Source organism: Pimephales promelas, chromosome 7 (assembly GCF_988280905.1).
Source record: "Pimephales promelas chromosome 7, fPimPro1.hap1.1, whole genome shotgun sequence".
NCBI classification, from domain to species: Eukaryota; Metazoa; Chordata; class Actinopteri; order Cypriniformes; family Leuciscidae; genus Pimephales; species Pimephales promelas.
The window spans coordinates 3,635,379-3,649,025 of NC_142775.1; the positions used below are offsets into that span (position 1 = coordinate 3,635,379).

General features: G+C 40.2%; 1 protein-coding gene across 1 annotated transcript in view; it reads left to right on the forward strand.

Moving 5' to 3' along the window:
• adam23b (ADAM metallopeptidase domain 23b) overlaps positions 1–2,167 on the forward strand; it is a 56,287-nt gene extending 54,120 nt beyond the window's left edge. The window contains exon 26 of the mRNA XM_089132951.1: positions 1,513–2,167. Within this exon, the coding sequence (XP_088989077.1) occupies positions 1,513–1,558 (46 nt within the window). The 3' untranslated portion in view covers positions 1,559–2,167. The remainder of the gene's footprint in view (positions 1–1,512) is intronic.
• The last annotated feature ends 11,480 nt before the right edge of the window (positions 2,168–13,647 follow it).

Here is a 13,647-nt window from a genome sequence, read left to right on the forward strand (position 1 = left end):
TGTCGGGAGCTGCAGCTCATTTGCATTTAAAGGGCCAGACACAAATCCCTCAAAAAATGAACAGGCTTAAACATGCTATATAAAATTATCTGTGGGGTATTTTGAGCTAAAACTTCTCACACACACACACATACACTGGGGACATCAGAGATTTATTTTACATCTTGTGAAAAGGGCATTATACCACCCCTTTAAACCCCACAATTTGCTGTCAGTGTAAACGCCCTGAAGAGCGACACCCCTTCAGTAGATCACATGAACACTGAGGGCCCTATTTTAACCATCTGAGGCGCAAGTATCAAGCGCGAAGCGCAAGTAACTTTGTGGGAGGGTCCCGGCGCTGTTGCTATTTTACCGGCAGGATAAATGCCTCTTGCGCCCGACGCAAGTTTAAAAGGGGTTAGTCTAAAATATCTTCATTAGTCATAGGTGTGGTTTGGGCGTAACGTGAAATAAACCCATCAGAGCGTCATCCAACATACCCTTTAAGAGCAGGTGCACATGTTGCATGGCGGATTGTTATTATATTAGCCGATGAGACCGACGTTCTTGTCAGGGCAGTGAAAGACAGAGAAGTGACGTTGTATGGGGATGGAAGAAACCCACCCAAATCAGTGTCGGATAAACACTATATACATATGTGTCTTGCCACTATTGGGCAAACAGGTCTGATCCGTCATTACTACAATTAGCCTGAAAAATGTGGGTAAATGTGTAAGCTAGATTTAGGCCTACATTTTTTTACATCTTCATGGACACCACAATGATTTCCCTCATATTTTTCCTTGTTATAATGTATGATTTGCAAAAATAAAAACTGCTGCATCTGTGTTGATGAGAGAATCAAATTGTATGCGTGTTGGGCACCTTCTACATATTGGCCAAGTACGCGCGCTTACAATAGCATTATGAACAAAGTGCAGCACGCCACTGACTTTAGACTAGTTTTTTTTCTGGTCAGTGGCGGAATTGTTTTCTGGAAGTGTAAAATAGCACTAGGGGATGTTTACGCCGAAACACGCCTCCTTTTTGCATCAACCCACCCAGGGAGCGCAAGGTCATTTCCTAGTTACCGACGTGTTTCTGTGGAGGGAAAAGCCTGCTTTGCGCGGGTGCAACATAGGAATGATAAATGCGTCAGTGTACAAAGTCATTTGCGCCAGGTGCAAGATAGGGCCCTTAGTGTGTCTGTTCTTCTTGAAGCAGCGCATTTCCACTGAAATAATCCATTGCCAGTCTATCGCTCTGTTTGTCCTTGTCCGCTCACGTGAGGCTTGCACATTGTTCTGCTTCAGTTCCACATTGTGTAAACTGTATACAAATTCATACCTGAACAACACATTTCAGTGACCATGTGCAGATACTAAGTTAAATTATAGAATTGGATTCTTCTTATTTGGATGCTGTGGAGCTGAAACAGAGTCTTGGTTACGATACATTTCTATCTCAATAACAGCAGTGTTTTGTTTCCCAATAACTATTTTCTTCTTTCCTCTTCTTCCAAACAACAAGAAACGTCAAACGGAAAGGATATAATCCAAGTGCTTCTGCCATCTAGAAGGAACGCTCCAATCGCCGGAGCTTCTGTATTCTGGCATTATGAAAATATTACACATAATAGTAAAGAATTCAACCAACAATACCTTAGTTGTGTAGCTCCACCCCCTTTTATAAGCTCCACCCTCTCTCTCTCTCAGCCAATTTATTGACATATCCCACTCTCCCCCAACAGCCAATCAGATGATTCTTACATTACAGAAGCATGACATCACGACGGCCTTGCCTTGGCACCTCTTTGAAGGTTTTGCATGGCTAATGCCCATATGCAGCAGAACACCATAATGACCTTTGAAGAACATAACTATCATTTCTTAATTGTTTATTTGACAGAAGTAATTGATAGCTGCATGGCTTAGCCTTAGAGAGACACGTTGAGTAGAATTATGGGATGGACTTGATTCTACATATAACTGGCCAGAGAAATCTATAGGAGTAGTTCATAGAAAAGTAAAAATTCTGTCATTATTTAGTCTCCTTCATGTTGTTCCAAAACTGTGTGCCTTTTTTTCTCTTCGGTGTGGCACTAAAGAAGATGTCAAGCAGAATATATTGGCAACTCTTTGTATACTGTGAAAGTGAATGGCAACAAGCTCTAATAAGGTTAAAATAGCACAGTGAAAGTAACATAGTGAACTCTGGCAGAACTACACGTTTACATTGAAGACACCAGACGGACAAAGAACTGAACTGAACTGAACGGAGGGTTTACATACATAGACCAAACACTGCAGATAAAGACATAAGGGTACATGATGACAGAATTTTCTTTTTTGGGTGAATTATCCCTTTAAGATGAATATCATATATATAATTTTGCTCTTTCAAATCCATTATTTATTTATTTAATTTTTTTAGGAGCACGTTTCGTTCCATTTTTTAGGAATGTTCTTTGACTAAATTGTTACACTTTTTTTGTGAACATTAAAACAAGTGCAAGTTGATTTGATATAAATCCTGTACATTTAATAGTGTGTAAGTTGTGTGTTATTGATGGTGTTTTGTTCTGAGATGGGCTGTGCAGCTGAATGTAACTGATCTATAGATGCTGTACGTCACCGTCCACTGTGAATGAGGAGGTGATTCGAAGCCAAAGATCTAAAGGGGGGGAAAAAGTGAGTTTGCGATGTAATACACGGCACTTTAAAGTGATATTTTCCACATGCTGGGGCGAGGTATTATTATGGGAACTGATCACCTGAAATTAGGGATGCACCAATACGACACTGCGCTCGTGTAGCTACTCATATACTCATAGAAATGCTCTGACAGCACGCAGAGTGTGTACAGTGTTTGTGTCTTATTTATATAGTTTATTTATATACAATGGAGCCAAAAAGTATGTAGTCAGCCACTGATTGTGCAAGTTCTCCCACTTAGAAAGATGAGAGAGGTCTGTAATTTTCATCATAGGTACACTTTAACTATAGCCCTATTCGCACAGGATTAGTAACAACTTAAAAAATTAAGTAACCTGGTTGTCTTAAAATTTTAAGTTGATTGAACTGGAAAAAGTGAGTTAATACAATGAATGAGATTGATTTAATCATCAGAAACTCAAAATAATAAGTTATCTGAACTAAATAAATTATTTAAGTTGATTTGACAAAAGAAAAAAATGTTGTGATAACAAATCTTGAAAATATTTTTTTTACAGTGTATATTATCTGGTGACCTATAGTAATTTGTAATAATTGCGGAGTTTGTCTGAGATCTTAATCCCGTGCGAATCGGCTATGTCTGTAATTTGTAAAGTAAAAATTCCCCCGCAAATTCCCTACTATATTTCGCCGAACACCGAGGTCCTGTGATTATATTAGTCCCGTGCGAATCGGCATCTCGGTGTTTTGGCCGGATCGTATATCTTTTTTTTCAAGGTTTTTGTTTCATGTGCGCCTTTTTATTCATCTTTCACGAAGAATGGAGGCTGGTTTGGAGTGTTTTGATTGTATTTTTGGTGCTGGGTCATATATGCTGGGTCACAACTACACAATTTTCAGAAAGTAAAAGCTGAAAATCATCAGAAGAGCAAAAACAAAAAGATTGATTAGATGGGGATGAATGAAATATGTATAGAAGCATGTGGTAAAGATCTTTATTCTGTTTATGTCATAATATATCATACAGCTAGACCTATAACGAAAACAAATTTCCAAGCAATTGACCTTTCGCCGGCCCCTCCCACAAAATGGCCATTGTCCAATCACACATCATAGCAACCGTTACTGTGTGAGCTGTTCCGTCAAACAGTAAGCGGTGCGCCCACGGCGTTAGTAAATCGGACACATGATACCCCGAGAGATTGTCTGGAGAAGTTGTGTTTTTTCCCTTTCCAAAGCCCAAAACACAACGCGAGCGGTGCCTAAGATGTATTAAACAGTGTGGACGCCCCAATTCCAGTTAAATGTGTCGAACATGGTTAACTCGTCTCGCGTGCAGCGTGCGTGCGACTGAGATTAGTCAAAGAAGCACGGAGAAAGCAGATCAAGAGGATCCACAAAGGACTTACTGTACATTTTCTAAAGGGTTGTTGTTAACATACCATGATATTCTCTGGGAAAATGAGCAGCAGTCAGCTAAGTTAGCAGTGCAGCACCGTAGACTACAGTTTAGAGGACGTTCGCAACGGGGAAAGCATGAAGCTTACATGACAACATCAGTTCATATATCAATATCGTAACGAATAGAAATAACCTTAAATAACGTATGGTTCTCTGCCTCTTTCCGTCTCTTATGCATAACGTTAGTTACTTTTTAAACACGAAAATCGCATTCAGCATGAGCATGACACGCAATCGATTGCTGTGGTAGCCTAATGAACAACCTGCTTGTTAAAGCGAACGTGTACTCCTGTATCGGAGGCAAAATGAATAAATATGCAGCGCAAGTTATATATTTCGAACTCCAAACAATTAGCCACTGAACCAGTTTATAAAATCTTCAAGGCTGTGCTGGTTGCATTTGAGGTAACTTAGCATGGTCAAGTCATGGGGTTTTTCTGATTTTTCTTGAGACTGGCAAGCATTAGCATCAATAGTAGTCGTGTCTCATTCATTTCTTAATTTTATATTTGGAATAAATCGCTCCACCGCATACCGTAACCCCTTTTGCTTCGATCTTGCTTGATATCGCGGAGGTATTGCTCCAAAAAAGGTCACTGACACGCACGGGAATACCCTTTGCCGTCATGGCAATCTGTCGCGCTGCCCGTGTTTGACCATTTGTTTGACGGAGGTAGCAGCAGTAACTAAGGGGGGCGGGGCTCGGCGAAAGGCTAATTGACTATTGACGTCATATCCGGGCGATAAGTCAGTAAATTTGAGAAAAATCACAGGCTTCAGTTATCCCGTGCGAATGCGCCACATGAAATTCAGATGTGGGTGGATAATATATAAATCACACGAGGTTCCCAGATAATACTAATCCCGTGCGAATGGGGCTTTAATATGAGAGACAAAATGGAAATACAATACTTTGTAACATAACCTTTGTTTGCAATGACAGAGGTCAAACGTTTCCTATCTTCACCAGGTTTGCACACACTGTAGCTTGTATTTCGGCCCATTCCTCCATGCAGATCTCCTCTAGAGCAGTGATGTTTCGGGGCTGTCGCTGGGCAACACGGACTTTCAACTCCCTCCACAAATTTTCTATGGGGTTGAGGTCTGGAGACTGGCTAGGCCGCTCCAAGACCTTGAAATGCTTTTTACGGAGCAACTCTTTCTTTGCCCGGGCGGTGTGTTTGGGATCATTATCATGCTGGAAGATCCAGCCACGTTTCATCTTCAAGGCTCTCACTGATGGAAGGAGGTTTTGGCTTAAAATCTCGAAATACATGGCCCCATTCATTCTTCCCTCAACACGGATCAGTTTTCCTGTCCCCTTGGCAGAAAAACAGCCCCAAAACATGATGTTTCCTCCCCCATACTTCACAGTAGGTATGGTGTTCTTGGGATGCAACTCTGCATTGTTCTTCCTCCAAACACGACGAGTTGAGTTTTTACCAAAAAGTTTTATGTGACCACATGATATTCTCCCAATCCTCTTCTGGATCATCCATATGCTCTCTGGCAAACTTCAGACAGGCCTGGACATGTACTGGCTTAAGCAGGGGGACACGTCTGGCACTGCAGGATTAGAGTCCCTCTCGGTGTAGTGTGTTACTCATGGTAGCCTTTGTTACTTTGGTCCAGCTCTCTGCAGGTCATTCATCAGTTCTGGGATTTTTGCTCACCGTTCTCATGATCATTTTGACCCCACGGGATGAGATCTTGCGTGGAGCCCCAGATTGAGGTTGAGCACCAGATCGATTTTCTTCCTGGTGTCCTTTGACAGCTCTTTGGTCTTGGCCATGGTTGAGTTTGGAGTGTGACTGTTTGAGGCTGTGGACAGGTGTCTTTTATACAGAGAACGGGTTCAAACAGGTGCCAATAATACAGGTAACGAGTGGAGGACAGAAGAGCTTCTTAGGCCTCGTTTACACTAAGGGAAAACACAGATATTTCCCTGCGGATTGGCCTCTCGTTTAAACGAAAACCCCGTTTTTATCACAGAAAAGGATTATTTCTAAAAACTCCGGCCAAAGTGGAGATTTCTGAAAACGCCGGTTATGTGTTGTCTTGTGAACTGGGAGAAACGGGGTTTTAGGTTCTCTCTTGTCGATTCTGAGGATTCTGATTGGCTTGCATGGCTTTACCCTTCTCCTACACTGCCGCCAATAGGTTTGGCATAGTTATGATGGAGCTCGGCTCGACAGCGTATTCATGCGGGTGTGTGAACGATGTTATTTTTGAAAACGTCGAGGGGGAAAATATTAGTTTCGCTAAATTTGTGTAAACGTGGCCTTAAAGAAGAAGTTACAGATCTGTGAAAGCCAGAAATCTTGCTGGTTTGTGGGTGACAAAATACTTATTTTCCACCATAATTTACAAATAAATTCCTACAATGTGATTTCCTGGATTTTTTTATTCTTATTTTGTCTCTCATCGATGAAGTGTAACTATGATGAAAATGAGAGACCTCTCTCATTAGTCTGAGTAGGAGAACTTTTTTGGCCCCACTGTAGCTCATTTCATACACTATGCCATAGTTTTATTACACTAACATTGTGTCTGTAGTGTTTATTGTGGCGCGCCCTAAGAGATCTATTGGACGTCTACTCCGATGGACACGTTTTTTCCCTAAAATCAGCTCTAGGACTGACTCACGGGTTGATTTCGGGTTCACTGCCTCATCAGTCCAAACCCCAGAAACCCATTTGTTGAACCTCAAGTTTAATCACGTCAAACTCGCTCCTCCACCGGAGACCAACAACATCAGCATTGTTTCATCTCTCAATTTCTCCAAATAAGTGATTAATTTTTCTCTATTACCCAGTTCTCTGTGCCTTTGAGTTCAGTTCAGAATCAAAAGTAAGAATACAGTGCAATCAGTCGGACGTACATACAGTTATCAAAAGAATTAAAATTGGCAAAATACTGTATTATATTTTGTACAGCTGTGTGTTATACTGTGAGATTATCCCATGTGTATGTGGTATTCAATATGATCATGACAAATACTAATATAACTCATAGTTAATATGAACTTATATGAAAAGTTACAAATGCAGTGAAAATACAGGTATCGGTATTGACAAGTAGCAAAAGTAAATTTATCGGTATCGGTATCGGACCGGTTCTGTAAAAAGTGGTATCGGTGCATCCCTACCCGAAATACATGCAATAACCCTGATCAGTTCTTTAAATATACCTTGTTTCATCTGCTTAATGAAATTATAATTGCACACCCAATCTGTTGGTTAAGACATATTATTCAGACCTTATTATATGGCCTTTCTCGTCCATCTCCGTCCATCTGTCGGTGCTGCTAACTCTATTGGAAATGATTGCTTTGCTGCATGAATTCACTATGGGCTTATTACTCCGCAAGTATGAAGAACGAGTGCCCAACCCCATAGCAATATGTATATTATATACAGAAACTGCTGTGCTATTTGTGCATGTCAGCTACAAAACTTTTATTTACTGTACTATGCAAAAGAATTTGATGCACAAAGTAAAGAGTTAAAACAGTAAAATACCACATTAAAGTATCACAACTGACCCTGTTTTTTTAGCCATGATATGATAGTTATGCAAAATAACATCTTTGTTCTCATGATCCTTTATAAAAAAGGAATGAATGTATTTCCTTCTGTTAATAAAAAATAATTCCCAGGTTACTTTTTCACATTTGAGGATTCAGGTGCGATTTTTGGACACTTGCCTTTTATATTTTCTGTGTGTTTTCATTATCTCTGTTCATCAGCCTAATGTTCCTCCATTTACCTGCTGCTGTTACTCTGAACTATAGAGAAAGTCATCTAAATAAACAATAAAATCAAGAGTATTTTACACCTCTGCCTGTGGTTTCTCATGTTCAATCTGGGAGATTTTCCATGGTTTTAAGATGGTGAGCTGGGAATAGTCCATGATTGGTTAATGATTTACACAGGGATCCGGAAAAACAGTAAACATGCTGTTCACGATGATCCAATCTTAAGGTAAGGTAGGATAATTAAATATTACTCTTGAGATTTTCAGAAACAAATGGCATTTCAGCCCGCCAAAACGGACAAGGCTGACTATACGTTGAAATTTGGCGTCTTGGGTAAACCCGTTGTCTGCTGTGTAGGTGTCAAGCCTACAATAAATGTTAATTAAAAGGAGTAGGCTACAACAAATGACCTATGCCAGGGCTAGTCAAATGGCGGCCCCCAGTTGATCTTCATCCTCCCCTCAAACTGGTTTTTGATGTTAAAAAACTCAAAGTGTGATTTCAAAGTGCCCACTGCGCAAAGGTTGAGCATTAGCCAACAGCAGGTAAAACAGCATCCAGAGGTGAGTTTAACAATAATCAGTTACAACAGAGACTTATTTTCAGTGTTGTAGTCGAGACCACCACACTCGAGTCCGAGTCGACAACGAGACCAGAGAGAGTCGAGTCCGAGTCAAGACCGAGTCCATAGAGAGTCGAGTCCGAGTCGAGACCGAGACCAGAGAGGATTGATTACCTAATTTACTTTTATTTACTTAGAGAAATCCTTTTTTTTTTACTTAATTTACTTAGAGTTTAAAAAATATGATCAGTTTAGGGTAAAAAGGCCACATAGTAGGTGGTGTTAAAAGTAATTTTATTACAATTTGTCATGCGCAGTTGCGCACTAGAAAATCACCAATCACTGGGCGTGTCAATCAATTTAAAGAAATATTTTAACATACATTAATAATCATGAAAAATATTTTGAATTGAACTCAAATGGACTCGGGAATAAGTCCGAGTCCTAAAAAAAAAATGTTCGAGTACGAGTCAATTCCGAGTCCAAATGCACACGAGTCCATGACAAGACCAAGACCATTAAAATATGGTCTCGAGACCGAGTCCGAGACGAGTCCGAGTCTCGAGTACTACAACATTGCTTATTTTATCATTTTATCAGCGTTATTAATTTAGAGGATTTTATTTCATACATTGAAGATAGTTAACTCCACATCAGCAACGTAAATTCATCAACTAACCATTCAGAAACGTCCTGTTGCTTCTCCTTGAGTCTCTACATCATTTTCCCACTCCAGTTTAAGGCAGAACAGTTTCTGACAGTGCTTGTCTGAGGTAATCGGAGCTGCTAACACACACACACACACACACTCACACATGTTCTTGAAGCTCCACCCTCTGTGTGGGGAGCAGCAGCTCTTTTGCATTTAAAGGGGTGTTGAACTGAGAAATGAAATTGTCTTTGACATTTTGACATCTAAGAGGTCATCATATTATAAGAATAGGCTATACTGACTGCGACTTCCTTTCACTTTGATTTGCGATAGATTGCGGCGCGCTGCTTGATAGACGCTCAGCTGCTCATCTGAGGTAATGCGTGTCACAGTAGCGCCGTCATATCTGACTAAAATAACATGACATATGGCCTATAACACGCTCTCACACGTTTATTTTTAGCATTTTTGGGAGTATTAATTTACATATGTGGTTTCAACAACCAGATGCATTTACACATGTCCAGTTTTGTCTGGAATGTGGCCAAGACTTACTTCTGATGTGGTTTGAGTGATCGGAGTTTCGGAGGGCATTTACACCTTTTCAAGATCGGATACAGAAAAGGGATGTGATTTCAGAGCATCCGTTAACTGAATTAATTGAGAATCTCACCTGAAAATCCAATAACATCAGCAATTGTCATTCAAGCAGCTGATTTCTGTATTAGGCATTCAACAGATATTTCATCCCTCTCTATTTATTTGTATTGTAGGAAAAAGAGCTTCCCGGACACTACAAAATAATTAATTTCGTGCTACATAGAAGAAAAGTAGATCAAATGGGTTTAGAATTACAAAAGAAAACCTTATGAAAAAAAAAAAAAAAACTGATTTAGTTATTATTTCGTGCTGTTTAAAACTAGGGTTGACAATAGAATAAAATAATTATGATTACTCTCATTATTTATAATAATATGAATATTCCCGTGTTAAATCTTGTATAAAACATATTTAGGCCTAATTACAAACTACCTACGAGGTTATTATTGGGTATAGCACACGCCTTGAATTCAAATGAGCCATTTTAATCTAGATTAATCTAATTTTGAAATTAAATTAAATTAGTTTAAATATACGTTTTTTTCTAGATGGCTCCACTAACAAGCAAAGAAAAGACTGCTCGCTACAGGCAGCGGAAAATGCTGTTCAATGTGTCTGCAGAATGCTGTTCAACTGTTAAATGAAAATAGCAATGAAAAGGCAAACATTGTACTGTATGTTTAAGTGATTAATGAAATGAAAATGAAAAAGGAAAATGCTGTTCAATGTTATGTCCAAGCGTTTAATGCATTAGTATTGAAAATTTTAATATGATGGTTATGTGTCAAATGAAATAGTGAGGAAACTGTTAATGTTATGAAATGTGTCAAATGAAATGGATATGCTGATTCTTCATAAAATTTCAGTAAATGTGTTTTAACTATCAAAATCATTGAATAGTCTTAATTGTCTGCTGTTTTTCATCATGTGGGGCGACCACTTGTCATGTGGGGTAACCAACCATATTCAAATCTGTAGTAAATTCAAAAAAATAATGTCTGTCCATTTTGGTTGAAATATAATTCATTGGTATAACATCAATAAGTGGATACTATATCTACACATTTTAAATGAGTTTTATGGATTATATGAGTAAAAAAAATATCTAATTGCTTTATGAGGGTGACACTGCCATTATAGATAAAAATGTATTTAACATCATTTGCAATAAATGAAAGGACACATGAGTATATCTTTCTTAAACAGTTCAATTAATTTCTGATACTTCTTAAAATATAACTTATGTAAAGGAAATCTATTAATTTTAAGAGAAATTACGGTCGCCCCAAATGACTTTTTTAAGGTCATTTCCCTATTCATTTGAGTTTAAAAGCACTAAAATATCTTTGTTTGAAGTTTTCACACACATGCATGTGTAGACTACACATCAAATGTTTAGAAAATAGACAAATATATTATTATTTCACGTATTTTAAAAATGGGCCTCTCAAAGGCCTTATACGTCATTGACCCTAACCTGTCTTCTGCCTGTTGGACCATACAAAACTTTGTGAGTTGAGTCGGCGCATTTCCACAGAAAATAAAATTATGTTCACTTGTACATCCGAACACTGAGCAAACGCCATGCTTCGCTCGTTTGCAGGCCATGATATTTCTCGAGGAAAAACTCAAATCTCAAAGCTATTTCTCTAGGAAAAAATAAAACCGCGCCTGCGCGTGTTCGTACTTCCTGTTCCTAGCTCGTTTGGTTTTCTCACGGTCTCTGGGCGGGCAAAGCAGAGAAAGGGGAGTAAACTTTCCCATATATGACGTAATATAGGGGGAGATTCTAGATCAGCGCGTCTGAGATGCAGACGGATGCAGAGAAGAGAAAAATAGCCAAAGCTCAGTTTACAACGATTGAAAATTCTAGACACGAGGGGACCAAATACAGTCTAGGAGAACTCATATTAATGTTAAAAAACCTCAGAAAATGAACATTTCATGTCAGGGGACCTTTAATCTGACAGCGACAGGGCTGAGCACCTTTAGGACGCGAAAAGGCCCGACAAATTTAGGAGCCAACTTACGAGAAGGAAACTGGAGCGGGAGATTGCGAGTGGACAACCAGACTCTCTGGCTGGCTCTTTACACAGACTGATCTCATGAAGCGCGATCTCGTGACGCCCTTTCAGCGCGTTTATGAACGCCGTTGACTTAACGTTATATAAATATATGACTTACCTCAACCCCGTCCCTAAACCTAACCGTCACTGGGGTTAATGGCATTTATGACTGGAGATTTGACTGCGTGTACAGACACGCGGAATGACGCGGACGTTAATGGCGTAGACATATATGCATACACGTGGATAGCTCAAAATGCGTAGAGATAACACGCCACCTGACTCGAATGTGGCGTATATGTTTACGCAAAAGTCATGTTGCTTTACACGTAAATGATTGGCAGACCTCCGAGTGCGAGCACGAGTCTTACATAGGACAGACCTAACCCTTCTCCAGGTTAGCTCGTTGAATGAAAACTTTGATGGAGGGAACGTTGTTATCAGTCTCCTGCGAGGCAAAGAGCCAAGCCAACACTTGGTAACCAAGCCAACACTGAAACGGCGATAAACCGGTAGCGGAGGAAGGAGCGGCGTTATGGGCATACTCAGCCCAGGGAAGCTGTTCAGACCAAGAAGCAGGATTGCGAAAAGCGAGACAGTGACCAACGATCTGATTGGTACGGTCAGCTTGGCCGTTGGTCTGTGGATAAAAACCGGACGAGAGACTGGCAGAGGCCCCGATCAGTCGACAAAACTCCTTCCAAAAAATGGAGGAGAATTGAGGACCCCTATCAGAAACAACGTCAGACGGAAGACCACTAAAGCAGGTAAATTCCACTCACAGGAAGTGGACAATGTGCGAAATTCAACAGAAAAGTCTGCAACAGATCTCTTGCCTTGACGAAGTGAGGAGAGGAGTCGATCGACTCGAGGCTTCAGCACCATAGACAGAGCGGCCGAAGGCTTGCTATGGTAGTCGGTGTTACCGGTGTTCAGTCGCAACACCAGTTTCATGACATGCCCACCGCGGCACCGCGGTTGGCATGTGAAAAAAAAAAGTTTAAAGCCTTAAAAATATTGAACGCAATTACACAGTAGTCGTTAAATCCTGCCTATTAACACACACACGACCCACAGAAAAGACGCGCGTCGGTATCGAGTTCTCTTTCGGGCTTGAACAAACCATAACACACAAATTATGCCAAAATGTCCATAAGAGCAGTCTTAAACGAACATAGAGATTTGTGAGAAAAAGGGATGCGTGTCAGATCGCGTCTCTCAGCATCGGCTGTCCAAATTCTCTCACTCGTTTTTACTTACTCCTTCTCATTCACTCCTTCAAGTGAACAGTATTAGTGTACTAACGTAGGGAATAGGCCTAGTGAATGAGGGTTTAGGGGGCGATTTTGCATTCAACCCATGTTCTCAAGCAGTGAAAAATAGAGGACACTGACAACGCGTTGACAGACAGGACCGAGCAGGTAATATTTAATATGAAACAGTCTCAACTTTCAAATTTGGTCAGTCAAAGAAAATCAAACAATAAATAGGCCTACCGTTTTGTGGCTCTTTAATGTGTCGTGACAGATTGCCTGATAAAGCCAAGTTCCACCGACGTTAATCTCTCCTGACTGCTTTGTCGGACAAAAATGGTGGATTTTCAGATGGTCAAATCACATGTCTGTCAATCAAAAGTTAGTTTCGTTTTCAAACTAGCGCATATTCAGGGCACAATAACAAAACAGTTCTTTCCCGCACCATCGCACCGTTATGTATGACCGTGAAAACGTGCGCATTTTACGTTTGCCTTTAAATTAGCGATTTAAAAGCCCCCGCCGGTGACACTGGTATTACCGGTGTTGTCACACGTCGATTAACCGGTGAGAAAAATATCCTCACCGTCACAACCCTACCGAAGACGCGTAACATCTCCTCCTTGAAATAGTCATAAC